The 14705-nt window shown below is 64.0% G+C and overlaps 4 protein-coding genes across 4 annotated transcripts; all 4 read left to right on the top strand.

Annotated features, from left to right (window-relative positions):
• Positions 1 to 1725: 1725 nt before the first annotated feature.
• LSCM1_08259 (uncharacterized protein) lies at positions 1726 to 4878 on the top strand (the record flags this gene model as incomplete). The annotated part of the gene is made up of 1 exon (XM_067325594.1): positions 1726 to 4878. The coding sequence occupies one exon, from the start codon at positions 1726 to 1728 to the stop codon at positions 4876 to 4878; it is 3153 nt and encodes a 1050-aa protein (XP_067181621.1).
• Positions 4879 to 6585: 1707 nt separating this feature from the next.
• Positions 6586 to 9735, top strand: LSCM1_08258 (uncharacterized protein; the record flags this gene model as incomplete). The annotated part of the gene is made up of 1 exon (XM_067325593.1): positions 6586 to 9735. One exon carries the CDS (start codon positions 6586 to 6588, stop codon positions 9733 to 9735), a length of 3150 nt encoding a protein of 1049 aa, XP_067181620.1.
• Positions 9736 to 10759: 1024 nt separating this feature from the next.
• On the top strand, positions 10760 to 11413 carry LSCM1_08257 (uncharacterized protein; the record flags this gene model as incomplete). Its single annotated transcript, XM_067325592.1, has 1 exon — positions 10760 to 11413. One exon carries the CDS (start codon positions 10760 to 10762, stop codon positions 11411 to 11413), a length of 654 nt encoding a protein of 217 aa, XP_067181619.1.
• A 1214-nt stretch (positions 11414 to 12627) lies between these two features.
• LSCM1_08256 (uncharacterized protein) lies at positions 12628 to 13917 on the top strand (the record flags this gene model as incomplete). The annotated part of the gene is made up of 1 exon (XM_067325591.1): positions 12628 to 13917. One exon carries the CDS (start codon positions 12628 to 12630, stop codon positions 13915 to 13917), a length of 1290 nt encoding a protein of 429 aa, XP_067181618.1.
• Between the last annotated feature and the right edge of the window lie 788 nt (positions 13918 to 14705).

Here is a 14705-nt window from a genome sequence, read left to right as displayed (position 1 = left end):
ACGCTCGTGAGGCTGCTCCCTCAGGACCCTGCGGGCGGGTACGTGCGCCTATGCCGTTCCTGCGCGCGTCCCTTTCACGCCCGTGTCGCCTCCTCTCCTCTCGCCGACTTTTTCCCTCGCATCTGCTGTGCCGTGCCGTCTTCCACGGGTGAGCGACTGTGCGGATGCGCGCACGTGACGATCGCCGCGGCCGCCGCGGGCGACTCTCTCGCCCACCCCACTTCTGCTCGGTCATGCGCCTCGCTTCGCCTCTTCCGCTGCGTGGTGCTCCCGCACGCCGCACGCACCGAGTCCGCTCCCTATGGCACCAAGCGCATCTTCCATACCGCCCCTCCCCACGCCCGCCTTTTTTTTTTATCCTCTCCATTCTCGATGTACGCCTTTCGAAACGGCGTGGCGGACGCGCACCGCGGTACCGCTCTCCATCCACTTCCGGCCTTCACAGAGGTTCTGCAGGCCATGGTGCAGCTGCACCGGAAAAATGCCTCAGAGTGTGTGTGTGTGTCTTAGTGCAATGCGTCGGCAACCACGCAGCATACCCAACGAGTACACCAAATCGGAGACGCCCCCCTCCTTCCCCCCTCCCTCATCGGACGGGTAAAAGGAGTTGCAGGGCCGTGCATGTGGCGCACAAGCGTGTCGATAACGACGAGGGCCGCGTGCGCGTGCCTGCTCGTGTACCTTGTGTACGAGTCCACAGGCAAAGGTGCGCCCCCCTCCATGACAGGTTGTGTGGCGCTTCTGCTGCTGCTGCTCTCTCTCTGAGGTGTGTGTGTGTGTGCTTGATGCGCGCTGCCTCTGCCAAGGGGGTGAGGGAAGGGGACAGGCATGCGCCTCTGCTCAACTTCGCATTGCCATCGCTTCTCTTCCTCTTCCCCCCGTCTTCGACGCTTCACCGCCGCTGTTTTATGGTGCCTCTTCCCCTCCCTCCCTCCCTCCTCCGGCACCCGTACTTCGTCATGCGAGTCCGCACCCAACAACAACAAAAAGGAGAAGGGAGCGCCGCTCAGTCCTCCTCACTGATCACAAGCACACCCAACAGGCGTGAAACAGTTGCCCCGGTGCAACTACCGAGTATGACCCCTCCCTCCCTCCCCAACAGCAACCACGTTTGCACGCGCCACTCTCCCTCTGTGCCTCTTCCTGTGCTCGGCCGCCACCTTTTTTTTTCGTTATATATATGTGTGTGTGTGTCTATGTCTGTGCGTCTCCTCCTCTGCGTACTCGCCGTGTAAAACTGTAGCGCAGACGTCCCCTCTCTCTCTCCCCTCTCCATCCCGCGCGTGCGGCTGCTCTCCGGCCCTGCAGGCTAAGCCACACAGCGACGCCGCGTAATTCTTAAGCCAGTAACGTAACGCAGCGACACACACACACCCACATACACAAGCGGAAACGGAGGACGAATCGGGGACCCTTTTCTTGTCTGCCTTTGCCCTGCTTTTATTACCCAACCCTCGTCTCTCCTCTCTGTCCCCCCCGCGTGCGCGCGTGCGCTTTCACAGACTCCGCCTTCTCGACCCCTCTTCTCCATTTCCACGCAGCACCCCGCTCCCGACGTGTAACCCTTTTCTTCGCCCTCCCCTGTTCCCCTCTCGAGTGCAGGCTCTTGCCAAGAGCCACATTGGCAGCTTCTGTGCCTCTGGGCTGGTGTACCTGACGTGCTTCTCGTATACACACACATATATATATATATATACTTAGACGCCTACCTTTCGAAGGCGCCCGATGAGGCAAAGCTCGGCAAAGCGGCGGGGCGATGCCCGCTGTGGTGCAGGCCGTTGGATAGGGCAGCCGCGCCGATCTGGGGTGACGCTAACGACTGTGGCGCTCATCCTTCTTCTCTACCGCTCCAGCCCAGCTGTGCGCGCTCTCAACGTCTGTGCGGACATCAGCCGCTGCAGCGAATGTGTCCTCGACCAAACTGACGGGCTCATGCCACCGCCGCTGATGTGCGGCTGGTGTGAGAGCACGAAGACCTGCATGGAGGTGAACAGAACAGTGATGTCTTACTACCGCACCACTCCCCCCGCGGGTGGCGCGCATGGGGACAGCGATGCGGGGCCGGGGCACACCCCGGCCGAGATCGCCGCTTTCCGCGCGAGCTTCTGCGAAGACCTTCGCGAGCGCAACTTCAACCCGTCGTGCCCGGACATGTTCTGCGCCGCTTCACGAACAACGAACAACATTTATATATGCCGTGCGCCACCCATTATCGCGCTTGTACTGGGCTGCATTTTATTTGTCCTCTCCGCTCTCTCGCACGCATGGATGAAGACACTCCATCAGCTCCCGTGGAGGTACGAGCCGTTTCTGTCCGACATCCTCGCCGGCCGGTACAGGCCTCCGGACTCGGCGGGCGACAGCGCCCAGGAGGGGGGCGCCCACGATATGGCGACCGTGCCAAGCATCCCGCGACCGCCCACAGGCCCGAACGAATGTCACACCGGCTCGCCGTTTCGCAGCCACAGCTCTGAAACCGAGGATTTCGGCGAGCTCGAGGGCAGTAGTCCTGGCGAGGGGGCCCTATCAAGCCCGGTTGCACAGCAGCACCAGCAGATAGGGTCGAATGCCCCTCCCCCTCGCGCCACCGCCGCCGCGCCGCCGCCGACGGCGCTAGCAGGGACCGGCTACTGCCCGATCTGCAAGTGCCTCCATCCCGTCCGTCTCGGGCCGGGCGACGTCTGCTTCTGGTGCAACGTTGCCCGCTTCGTCTTTGTGCCCTTCTCGCTCGCCCTTCTCAGCTCGACCATCGTCATCGTCCTCACCTTCGCCGTGTCGCTGAAGCCGTGGTTCTCCGACGTCTACTTCGCCGAGGTACTGATGGTGGCGTACCTCGCCTCTGGCGGCTTCGTGTGCCACGTTTTGCGTCACCACCGTCGCGTGCTGCTTTTTCGTGCAGAGACGGAGGCGGAGCGCCAGGTGAGCGCGGAGGTGTGGCCCCCCTCGTGCTCGCCGTTGGTGGCTGCTAGAGGGGTGCCCGTGGGCACAGACGCATCGGTGACGGAAGGGGTTGGGAAGCCTTCACCGCAGCACTCGCATAGCGTGAGGCTGCAGCTGTTGAATGACGCGCGGCGCAACATGGCCAGCACCACATACCTACGGCTGGCGCTGCGGCTGCGTGGGCGGTCGCTGCTCGGCCAGATCCCAGAGTTGAAGCAGTACCGCGCCCAAATCGAGTCGATGCACGCCGCACCGACCACCCTGACAAGGGTCGGAGGCATCTTGACGCTGTGCACGTCTATGCTTTCCGCGATGGAGGCCCCTAACGCGCACGGCAGGGCCGCGGAAATGGGGATCGCCACCGGCACTGGATCAATGACAGGCGCCGGAGTGTCCACCACAGGCGCCCCGCCTACTTCGCGCTTTGCTGAAGCAACGACCTGTGGGGTGGCCACTGCCGCGAGCAGCACCCCTATGGCGCCCATGACTTCGGCCCAGGTGGATGCCACCGCGGCTCTTGCCGCAGCGCCCACCGCATCCACCCCCTCGTCCATAGCCTTTGCCCTTTCACCGGAGTGTATGACCCAGCGCACGGCGTCGCTGTCGCCGTGCGCAGGTGCGGCTGCCGCGGCGGTGGGGGGCACCAGCACGTGGGGTAACCTCGAGGTGTACAGGTTGTCGCCCAATGCGCAAGCCATCGCGGCTGCGGGTGCAGCTGCTGTATCCACTCCTGCGACCATGGCGGCGACCTCCGCAGCTGCTATGCCGGTGCCGCTCGCCACCTCGCTACCGAATAGCGTGGTTCGCCAGAAGCGCGGCGAGACGGCGCACCTGCTCACCTCCGACCTCCTCTCCCCGCAGTACCGCAAGGCGCTCAAGGCAACCCTCTTCCGGGATGAGTTCATCGTGTGGTGCTCCGAGCCGCAACTGCGCAGCGTTCTGATGGAGAACAAGTGGCTACTGCTGGACCTGCTGGCGGGGCTCCTGTTCGGCATCTGGATGCTGATGCTCTCTTCCGTGAGCGACAACACGTACGCGATTGTGAAGCTGAGCGGCTCGACAGCCGTGGCGGCGTGTGGCCTGGTCGTCGTGCTCTGCTTCGCGCTGCTGCTTGCCGTGGTCATTCGCAGCTGCGGCCGCCTTTACGTGCTCACGAGCGAGCGGCTTATCACCGTGTACGAGAGCGTCATCGAGCCGGTGGTGACTGTGACGGACCTGAGCAGCGTGCGCTTCGCCGCCCTGTACGGGTACCGCAGCATGTGGTCCCGCAAGCCTGTCGTCGATTTCTCGTGGGAGGTGCCGGCGTCGGAGCGGAGGATGCCGGCCATCAAGAGCCATAAGTTTTCCGGGATCAGCGACCTGCGCACGTTTCTTCAGTACTTCCGCTTAGTGGCGCCGCAGATGCCGTCCCATCTAAAGCAGATTTCGCAGTCGACCCGGCAGGACCGCGTCGAGTGGCGCATGCACGTCATTCTGTGCATCGGTCTATTCATCACCCTGCCGATCGTTACGGTATACCCGCATGCAGTGCCGGACTTCCTCGCCGCGTACCTTTACGTGGTGGCGCTGCTGGTCATCATCTCGACGCTGCTGCGTGGACTGCGGGCTCAGCAGATGACATGCGCGCCGCTGAGCATCGCCGCGTCGTGGGCGCCGGACTCGGTGAGGAATGAGATGGGCAGTGGCGCCCCGCCTCGGCAGCCTCCGGCGTCGGTGAAGCAGACGCCCGACGCGTGCTCGCCGCACATCACAACACCGTCCAGCATGGGGAACACCGAGGGGTCGCAAGAGCTGGGCAAAGGATCGGCATCACCGACAACCTCGCCGGCTGAGCCGAACGGCAGGAGTGGTTCCATCGTCGTCGACACCGCCGGCAGTGGCGAGACGGTCATCGCATCAACGGTGCACGTGTGCTGGAGAGCCCCAAGTCCCCCGTAGCCACCAAGGGTATCGCTGGCGCCAGGGGCGGCTGATTTCACGGGCTACACCGGGAGCGGCGCTAGCCTCGTGAGCACACCGTGGCTAGTTTAGCGGCCCCGTCCCCTCTGGACCTACCGGAGGGGTGGCGGCTGAACGGGCAGGTCTTGCGCCAGCGCGAGCGTGTGGCGGCGAGCGTTGCTACCGCTGCCTGCGACGAGGCTACTGCCGGTGGTATCGGCCGGCTTCTGCAGCGTAAGCCTGTGCCGCAGCTTGAACCTGTACATCGGCGGCGCTGAGGCGCACGGCAGCAATAGCGAAGAGGCGTGAAGTTGGGCCCACGGAGGATGAGTGACAGCGACTCTGCGACGCGATGTGCGGCTCGAGCGCCGGTATCGTCGCCATCCCACGCGCTGGCACCGGTGCCGCGGCCGCTGACCACCGGATGCGGACCACGTCGTTCTTGGCGGACACCGGCGTGGAAAGCCCGCCCGAGGCGGCGGAGAGGACGCCGCGCGAGGACGGCGTGCGCGGTCACCGGCATCTATCCCTTTCCTATGCGCTGGCATCCACAGGCAGCGCGGGTCCGCTCAGCGCCTGCTCACCCAATTTTGCGGATCTCAGCATGGGCGCACTGCAGAGACCTCCTCCTCTTTCGCCGCCGCCGCGCTGTTGCCCCCCCTCGCCTCTTTGAGGAAAGTGTACGTGGGCGGAGCGGCGATGGCGCCATATCGTTGCCCTTGAACACGCACACGCACATATTTATCTACAACATCCCCCTCTTTCCTCCCTCTGTGGAGGAGGGTGGTGGTGGTGGTGGCTACGCACCGGCCCTCCCCCTCCCTCTGGACGATGCCCGCGCATTGCGTTTCGGGAGCGAATACCGGCCAGGCGCTCCCCGAATGCGTACGGTGGGCCACGTACTGAGGTATTCGTGGGCGTGGCCGCATCTCCTCTGCTCAGGACATAGTGATACGTGGAAGGCCGTGGGTGGTGCGGTTCGTGTTGCGAAGGGGAGAGAGGTCGGCGCGTGCATGCACGGGGGCGCTGATGAGCTCATGGGCAGAGAGCGTCGCTCTTCCCCCCCTCTCGCATGAGAGGCGCGTGGATGGCTCTTCGCCTCTGGATGTGCGGACCTCTGCTTGTTGCTACCGCCCCCACCTAGTTCATGGTGCGAGACGCTGCCTGGCTCTGTCCCTCTCGGCGGTGGGTGACATGACGATGCCGCTCGGCGAGGCTTTCGAACCACGTCAAGAGAGCGGCGAGTGAGGAAGAACGAGGAAAGCGGGGGACTGCTCGCGGCTGGTGCTGCGGCGCGGGTGATGCACCGTTGGTGCACACCTTTTCTTGCAGTTGAGCCTATACACACACACACGTGTGTGTGTGTAATTGCATGTCTGTGTGTGTGTGTCTGTGAAGCAAACAAAATGGTGTGAGGTGCCGTACTGCTGCTGCTCCTCTGCGTGGTGTGTTCGGACGACGTATAAGCTGATGCGCGGCTCTAGAAAAGCGCGAGAAGCTCAGGGAAAGGGGAGGGCAGGATGGTTTGCATACGCGTCCATCTGTGCCTGAATTTAGAATGAGATGTGTGCGTGTGTGTGTGTGTGTGATATGTACGCACCGCATGGTGGTCTTTCCCTCTGCTCGCACTCTTCTATCTTCATCTGTTGGCTCTGCCGTTCGCCGTCGCCTGTGCTCATCACACGCGCACAAGCACCCATCACACACATGTATGCTCGCCGAAGGAGCACGATGCTATCCGCTCGGTGCTCTTCGCGCCCGTCGCTGACCTCGCTGCCGGCGCGCGCCGGATTGCACCACCTCGTGCACCCGGTCGGTTCAGCCTTTGCGCCCTCCGCCGTTCTTCGACAAGCCAGCACGCCATCGACGCCTTCCCCTGGCACCGCCAGCGACGGCCTCGGCAGTATCTGGGTGAGCGACAACGATGGCAATCGTGGCAGTGCCCCAGACCCTCCTAGAAGAAGTGACGGTGCCGGGGCAGCGCAGCATCAGCAGCCGTCGTCGTCGTCGTCGCATCGCGCAAATCCAGAGGTGTGCTTCTACAAAACATTCCTCTTCTCCAGTGTCGACCTGCACCTCATCCTCCTCGAGGAGGCGCATCGCAAGCACGAGGTGTGGCTCAACGTGCCACCGCAGCTGGCGCCATCCATTCCAAACGTCGGCCCGCCCGCTGTGCCAGAGCCGATCTACCCAGCCGCGCAGCAGGCACGACTAGCGGCCATGTCAGCAGCCACGCCAGCTTCCGAGGGCCGGCGTACGCGCTTGCAAGATATCAGCAGCGGAAGCGCGACTGATGCGACGGAGCTCATAAGGGATCCCTCAAGCCTCGCATACCGCCCGACCCACGGCCCACCGCCCTTCGCCACGACCGGTACGCGCTCGCTATGGATTCCGGCTCAACGGCGGGCCGAAGCAGCAGCAGCAGCTGCTGCTGCATCAAGCGCGGACGTCCCTGTCTCCAGCGCGCCCACCTTTGATTTGCCTGGGGAGACAGCCTCATGCGATGAGGTGGGCCTCGCGGAGGGCAGCGCGACAGCCCGCGTTACGCAGGCAGAAGCACAGACGGTTGCCATTCGAAACCCGGTTGACGCGTCAATGCTGTACCACTGCAGTGCGTGTGGCCGGGCATTCAGGCGACTCAACGCCGCCGAGCTGCACGTGCAGCAGCGCCACGAACAGCAGGGCAACGGCGGCTGCAGCAACAGCGCCGTTGTGATGGAGGGCCCGGGCCCTGGTGAGATCATTAGGTATGAGGAGAGGGCTGCTCCCCTATCGGCCGCGGTGACCACCGAGCCTTTGTCTGTCGCGTGCACGACAGGCCCGTCGCCGAGAAAAGCTGCGGTGGGGGGGAAGAGAGGGGGGGCGAGTGATGCCGTTGCGACTGCAAAGGACACCGCCAACGCCTCGAGTGACGCCAAGCCTCCCACCTTTGACCGCGCGGCCGCGTATCGCTCAACCCCACGCGTTGACCTTCCAGAGGACGCCCTCATCAACCACCTCCTTGAGGAGGTCTGGGACAAAGTGGCGCTGGCGCGAGACGACATCGAGAAGTTGTCAGCTCCTCCAGCAACGCTGGCGAACCTCCGGCAACACCCCAAACAGGGCTATGACAGCCTCGATGGCCGCGTTTTCATGCCCAGCGTGCTCTTTGTGGAGGGTACCGCCGACAACCGCACTGACCTGGAGAAATCAGGAGAGCGGGCTGCCGTGCGAGCCACCCCAGAGGGCGCTGCTCCGGGCATCAAGCGCCGCCATTCTTCTGTGCCACCGGTGCTGTCCTTCTCTGCAGTCACCGCCCGGCTGCTGCCGACGCAGCGGCGCAACGCCGACGGTACTCTCGGCGCGGGTAGTGCTGTGGGCGCCGCCGGTGGCGGCATCGGCGGCGCAGCTCTGGGCGCAGCACCTACCGCGCAGGAGCTGTCCATTGCGGAGCTCAGCCGCCACTACCCGAACCCGTTCGGCGACAGCCCCAATGCTGCTCTGGTGGAGTCAGAGAAAGAGCCGATCAACCCGTTCGTTGACGTGGAGGGTAAGGCCGCCGCGGTCGCCGCTGCGAGGAAGGCCGCGGCGTCGCCTGCGGCCCAGTCTGGCACGGCGGCGGGTAGCGCAGCCGACGAAGCCGTCTCTGCTCTGGCGACGGAGGAGATGGAGTGGTTGTCGCGGTGGGCAGCGAGGCCGTATGCGTGTCCGCTGTGCCAGCGGCGCACTTTGCCAGACTTGATGAAGATCATGGCGCCGCTGCTGCCCTCGTCGCTGAGGGCAGAGGGTGAGGCGACCGCCTTCGAGGCGCCGGCCGCTGTTGCCGGCGGTGAAGACGGAGGGGCGACTCGGCACCAGGAAGGGGATTGGAAAGGGGCCGCGGCTGCCGCCGTGCCGCTGATGTCGCCTGCTGGAGTAGTCGAGCCCTCACCGAGAGCAACACACAGTGCGCCGACGCCAGGCTCCCTCGAGGACCGACCCCTGACAGTGGATGTTGAGGCGTGGAGCTGGTACGCCAATCGGGTACCGCGCTTCCGGCTACTGGATTCGCTTGAAGACCACTTGCAGTCTGAGCACGCCGGCTGCCGCTACGAGGGTGGCGAGGCAGTGGCTGCGCGCGACGGTGAAGACGGTGATACCGGTGGAGATGAAGGCGACAGCCTCTCCGATGCAGACTGGCGGCGTCTATACCAGGTTCCCAGGCACCAGCAGGTATTAGCGCGAGCCGAGTTGCTGGCGGTGCAGGAGGCGTACCGCACCCTGTTTCCTAGGCAGCAGAGTACCTCCGCAGAGGCGCTTAGCGCCTCGAAGAGGGCTGGCATGGGTTCCGCGAGCGATGTCGGCAGCGATGCCGAGGGTGCAGCGATTCGTGTCAGCGTACGCGGCTCTGAGGGCCCACTCACTGGCGCGTCGCCCTCGCCACTCTCCGCCGAGGCAGCGACGACGGCGGATAGCACAGAGGCCCCTCAGCTACATGTGCGGTCGGCGGTGAACACAGTCCTGATCGGCACGGTTCGTGATGTGCAGGAGGGCTTCCTCGGCGCGGCCCGAGTTTTGCAGTATGTCTTGGCGGTTCGCCACTCGTCTGCAGAATCGTCAGGTGCTGTCTCTGCCGACGCGACGGGAAGCAATGCGGCTGCCGATGACGACGCGGACGCAGACGAGGACGAGGACGAGGACCTGATTGTTGTGCGATGTGTCGGCGACCTCGTCCCTTCCACGCTACTAAAGCAGCAGGTCCGCTTGGGCACCACCATGTTCGTTGCCGGGTCGCTGCGCATGAATCGCAACGTCGACACCGTGTCGCGACGGTCGCACGCGTACCCGTTTGTGCAGGTGGTGCCGCCGCTTGGCTGCGTACGTGTCTTGGGGGGCTGACCCGGTGCCCTTCCTCAGGGTGTTTGCGGATGTACCTGTCGCCTTTCCTTCCCTTCTCGGTCCTGTGCGCTCTCTCACACACCCACCCATACACACTGAGTCGGCTGCGTTTTTTTTTTTTTAGCGGCTTGCTGTTGGATTTGCGTGTGGCAGTGAGTGGCGGGCGCCTGCGCGGTTGCGGCGTTGTGTAAAGTCCTGCTCGCGTTGGCCGTAGTGGCCAGCATGCGAAGCGAAAGTGAGGCCACCCGCGCCCCTTCCCTTCCCGGCCCTTTTCCTTCACCTGGTGACTGCGGACGCGTTGTCTGTTGGTTCGATTTCCACGCGCTCCTATGCATACATATATACATATATATATATATATATGCGTGTGCATGTATGTGTGTGTCTGGCCTCGGGTGATTCTCTGGAGTGTGTGTGTGTGGGGGGAAGGAGGTAGAGAGAGGGGAGTGGAGGGGCAAACTTGTGCGTCGGCGGTGTCGTGTCTGCCCCCTCCCTTCCAGGCAACACATATATTGCCAGCCGGGCGTGCCCTTCGCACGCGCATCGGCCAAAGAGGATTCATTGCAGTGGCGCTCGGCTTCCATCGCGCGAGAGCCCAGTCCAGTGTGCAGGCGCGCCTGCGTCTTCGCTCCGGAGTGGGGAGCAGTGGCGGCCGACCCCGAAAAACGGGCCCCTTTCCCCTCACGCGCCCTTCACCACTGCCGCATGCGACGGCCACTGCGGTTGGCCTCCCCCCTCTCTCCCTCTTAGGATAGGCTGCACGTGCTTGGCGGCCGCTTAGTACGCAGCTGCGACTGCCATCGCCCCTTCTCCGCCCTGCTAAACTGCGCGCCTACCCCACCCACCTACCCGCACGAGGACGCCACCGCACACACTTCTACCCCCCCCCCCCCCACCACACACATAGACATATAGGGTTGGCCAGAGCTCACTGCCGCAACGACACGTGCGTAGGCGAGCACACGGCCTGCGATACCAAATCGCGTCCCCCTCCCCTCTTCTCCCCCTCCAGCGCACACATTTCATGTCAGGACTGTCTCTGGCGCAGTCTCGACTGCGTGAGGAGCGCAGGGCCTGGCGAAAAGACCGACCCTATGGGTTTTGGGCGAAGCCGCTCGAGATCACCACAGGCAGCGAGCGCCTCAGCGGTGTCAAGCACATGCGCGAAGGGGCACCGTCGTCTCTGCGCGCGACTGTCGGCGCGGTAACCGGTGACACGGCCGCCTCGTCTTCCTCTGTGACGGTTTCCCCTTCGGGTGCGGCTGCGGCGAGGGGCCCCGCCGCAGCCGCCATCCCGGCTGGGCTGGACCTGCTTCACTGGGAAGCGGGCATTCCTGGCAAGCCCGGTACCCCGTGGGAGGGCGGTGAGTTCCGCCTCCGCCTCCACTTCACGGAGGACTACCCGACCAAGCCGCCCAAGTGCGTCTTCACGCCGGTGCTATTCCACCCCAACGTGTACCCGAGCGGCACGGTGTGCCTCTCCATCCTGAACGAGGAGAAGGACTGGCGCCCTAACATTACGATCAAGCAGATACTGCTCGCCATTCAGGAGCTTCTCGATCACCCGAACATCAAGGATCCGGCCCAGGAGGAGCCGTACAGGGTGTACATGCGTGATATCAAGGAGTACGAGGCGCGCGTTCGGGAGGAGGTGCGCAAGCATCACTGGAAAGGTTAGCATGTGCCGGGACGCGGATGTGCGTGCTGGGGATGCAGAGCGAGAGTGAGGGAGAGGGAGAAGTGGTAAGAGGGACGGGGCTCGCTCCAGGAAAGTGGCGCGAACGGGCCCCCCTTTCCTCGACGTATGCGCGCGGACGACTCAATTTGATCGACGCCCCCTTTCCCCTCTCTTCTCGGGCGGCACGGGCGAGTGCATATAAGCCGCTGACGCACTCCGGAGCCACTCAGCAGCACTAAAACACACACACACAATTACAAGCAGTCACGTGTGCCGCTGCGCTGCAGCTTCCCGGACATATGGGAGTGGGTGCGTGCGTGTTTGGCAGTGTGTGTGTTGACCCAGGTGGGCAGGGGAAACGGAAGTAGTGGTCGGAGGCGCTTTGAGAGCTGTCATGCGACTGCGTGAGAGGGTGGATGGATGGGTGGGTGGATGGGGGGCATCACCGACACGCCCATCCTCTGCCGCGTCCCTCTCTGCCTCTCGGAGTCGGCATGGCCGGCGTTTCATCTACCGCAGTATCGCTGCTTCGCCTTCACCTCTCACGCCCTCCTTGTGCTTGCGAAGACAACGAGTCCAACCATCGAGCGACTGAGACTAAGACGCACAGTGTCATGAAAGGGTCAAGGCAAACGATGCGGTGGTAAAGCGGAGGCACCACCCGCATCGATGGCCATGCACGCGCAATGAGGGAGGATCCTTGGCTGCAGCGCAACTGGGATGGCGAAGGCTGGTCTCGGGGAAGGTCTGCGCTCGGATAGAGGTGGAGGGCAGAAGGCACTCCCCCCTCCCTCCCTGCAGCCGGATCTGCGCCGCGATGCATCGTCTTCGACCCCCTCCCCCCCGTGGTGCACTGGCGCAGGCGCACGCACCCATGAAGCCCTTTCGCCTGTGCTCGTTAGGCGTCCATGTGCGCCGCGCTTGCACATCATCACCACCTCTGCCTTCATGCATCGGCAGTGCTTCTCTCCGCTGCGCGTGGGGGGGGCAGAAAATCGTCCCTGAATGCCCTCGCCCTCTTCTTGCCTCTTGTCAAGGAGCTGCTGCTTCCTGTATCCGCGCGATCGCCTTGGCTGACGCGGTCTGACCTTCTACGTGGCCGAGTCCATCTCTCCTCGCGGGTGCCTTCGCCTCCCCTCTCCCCTCTCGCCCTGCCCCCGTTCGCACATATCCCCACGTCGCCGACGCACCAGAGAGCGAGCGAGTCACCGACGATGGGCCGCGCCTCCAAGGACAAGCGCGATATTTATTACCGCAAGGCCAAGGAGGAGGGCTACCGTGCCCGCAGTGCGTACAAGCTGCTTCAGATTCATGAAGAGTTCAACATCCTCGACCCAGCGCAGATCCGCACCGGGGCGGTAGACCTGTGTGCGGCGCCCGGCAGCTGGTCGCAGGTGCTTGCGCAGCACTTCAAGAGGATCGGCGCTAACGCGGCGGCGGCGGCTGCCCCGCCGCCGCCGCCGCCGCGCGTGGTGGCGGTGGACCTGCAAGAGATGGCCCCCATCGACGGAGTCACCATCCTGCAGGGTGACATAACGGCTGAGGGGACTGCGCAGGAGATCGTTCGCCTCCTGAACGCGTCGGAGTCGAGTGGGGTGCGGAGCCTCGACGACGAGCAGCAGCAGCCCGCCAGCGGCCCTTCCACATCTCCTCCCTCCCCTCCCTTACCCACTGGGCCGCTGCGGAAGGCGGACATCGTCGTCTGCGACGGCGCGCCCGACGTGACGGGCATGCACGAGCTGGACGAGTACCTGCAACACCACCTGCTGCTGGCGGCGTTGCACATAACGACACTCGTGCTGCGGGCCGGCGGCTGCTTCTTGACGAAGATGTTCCGCGGCCCCAACACAGCCTTCCTGGTCGCCAAAAGTGAGATCTTCTTCGCACAGGTTCGCGTGGTGAAGCCCAAGTCGTCGCGCAACGCGTCCATGGAAAGTTTCCTTCTTTGTCAGGGCTTCCAGATGCCGCCCGGGTACGTGCCGCGGCTCCTCGACGCCGCTGCGCCCGAGGATGGGGAGGGTGTGAGAGGGGGGTGCGGCGAGGGCTCCGCCGTACGCGGTGGCCCACTTCGCGCCAGCGGCTTTACGCCGGAGGCGCCGTCCTACTGCTATGAAACGAATGCGCCCACCCCCCCACCCGCGTCGGCCGCCGGCGCCGCAGCCGCGCAGGACATTACCCGCGACGGCAAGCGCACGACGTGCGCGCTGGCTAGTAAAGTTCTCGCCCCATTCCTCTCCTGCGGCGACCTATGGGGCTTTGATGCGGACATGTGCTACGACAGGGATGAGGAGGCCGACGTGCTCCTGCCGGTGCAGCCGCCACTGCAAGCACCGTACCTGACCGCCGCCGCTTTTACTTCTCTGCCACCATCCGCCACGCTCGCCGATGAATGTGAAACGCAGGCGGGGCGAGGGGGGTCACAGAAGAAAAAGACACGCGTGGAGGCGCTGACGACGGGTACCATAGATCGCGGTAACCACAGCGACGGTGCCGAGCAGCAGTGAGGTATCACCTCTTCCCCCCTCCCTCCCCCAACGTGAAGAGACGACTAACGCGCTCGCAGAAGATGCGGCGGTAAGCTCGCGCGCTTGTTAAGGAAGCGTTTGTGTAACCCCACCACACGACTTCAACCCCCCGTCTACGTAGTGGCGGTGGACGTGCGCGTGCTTGTGTGTGTGTGCCCATTCGAGCTATGAGAGGAGCAACAAAGAGTGACACACACAGAGACAGAGAGACAGAGAGACAGAGTGCGGGGATGAGTGATGGCGTGGGATCGTCACATACTTGCCGCATGCCGGGGTGGTACTTGGCCGCTCTTTCGCCTCTTCTCTTGGCGCTCCTGCCCCCCCTCTCTCTGACTCACTCACTCGCAGAGGCGAAACAGCGTCTTGGCATGACAACAGAGCGAAGGGGCGGCGGCCGCGGTATGCCGACTTGAATGCGGCGAACCGCTCCCCCCGTGCTTATGAAGGGGACCGCGGGGGTTCGTTTTCATTTCACCTTCTCCGCTCAGCATCAATGCTGTGCGCAAGACGCCTGCCGCTGGCTTGCGTGGGGCCGTATTTTTCTGTGCGAATGTCCCGCATGACACTCGCACAAGCCGCCTATATGCACCTCTCCTCCCCCCTCTCCTCCCTCCTTCCCTCTTCCGGCTTCTACTCACACACGCACCCGCACACCTCTCAGGAGCATTCGTATCTCTTCTTGGTTTATGTATTCGGCGGTAGCAACCGATTGTCATCCCAGCCCCTCCCCCCTCCCCCTCCCCCCTACTCTCACCATCTCTCCCTCT

This window comes from Leishmania martiniquensis, chromosome 2 (genome assembly GCF_017916325.1).
Source record: "Leishmania martiniquensis isolate LSCM1 chromosome 2, whole genome shotgun sequence".
In the NCBI taxonomy this organism is placed as follows: Eukaryota; Euglenozoa; class Kinetoplastea; order Trypanosomatida; family Trypanosomatidae; genus Leishmania; species Leishmania martiniquensis.
Note: the sequence above shows the minus strand (reverse complement) of the source record. Positions and strands in the feature narration are given on the sequence as shown.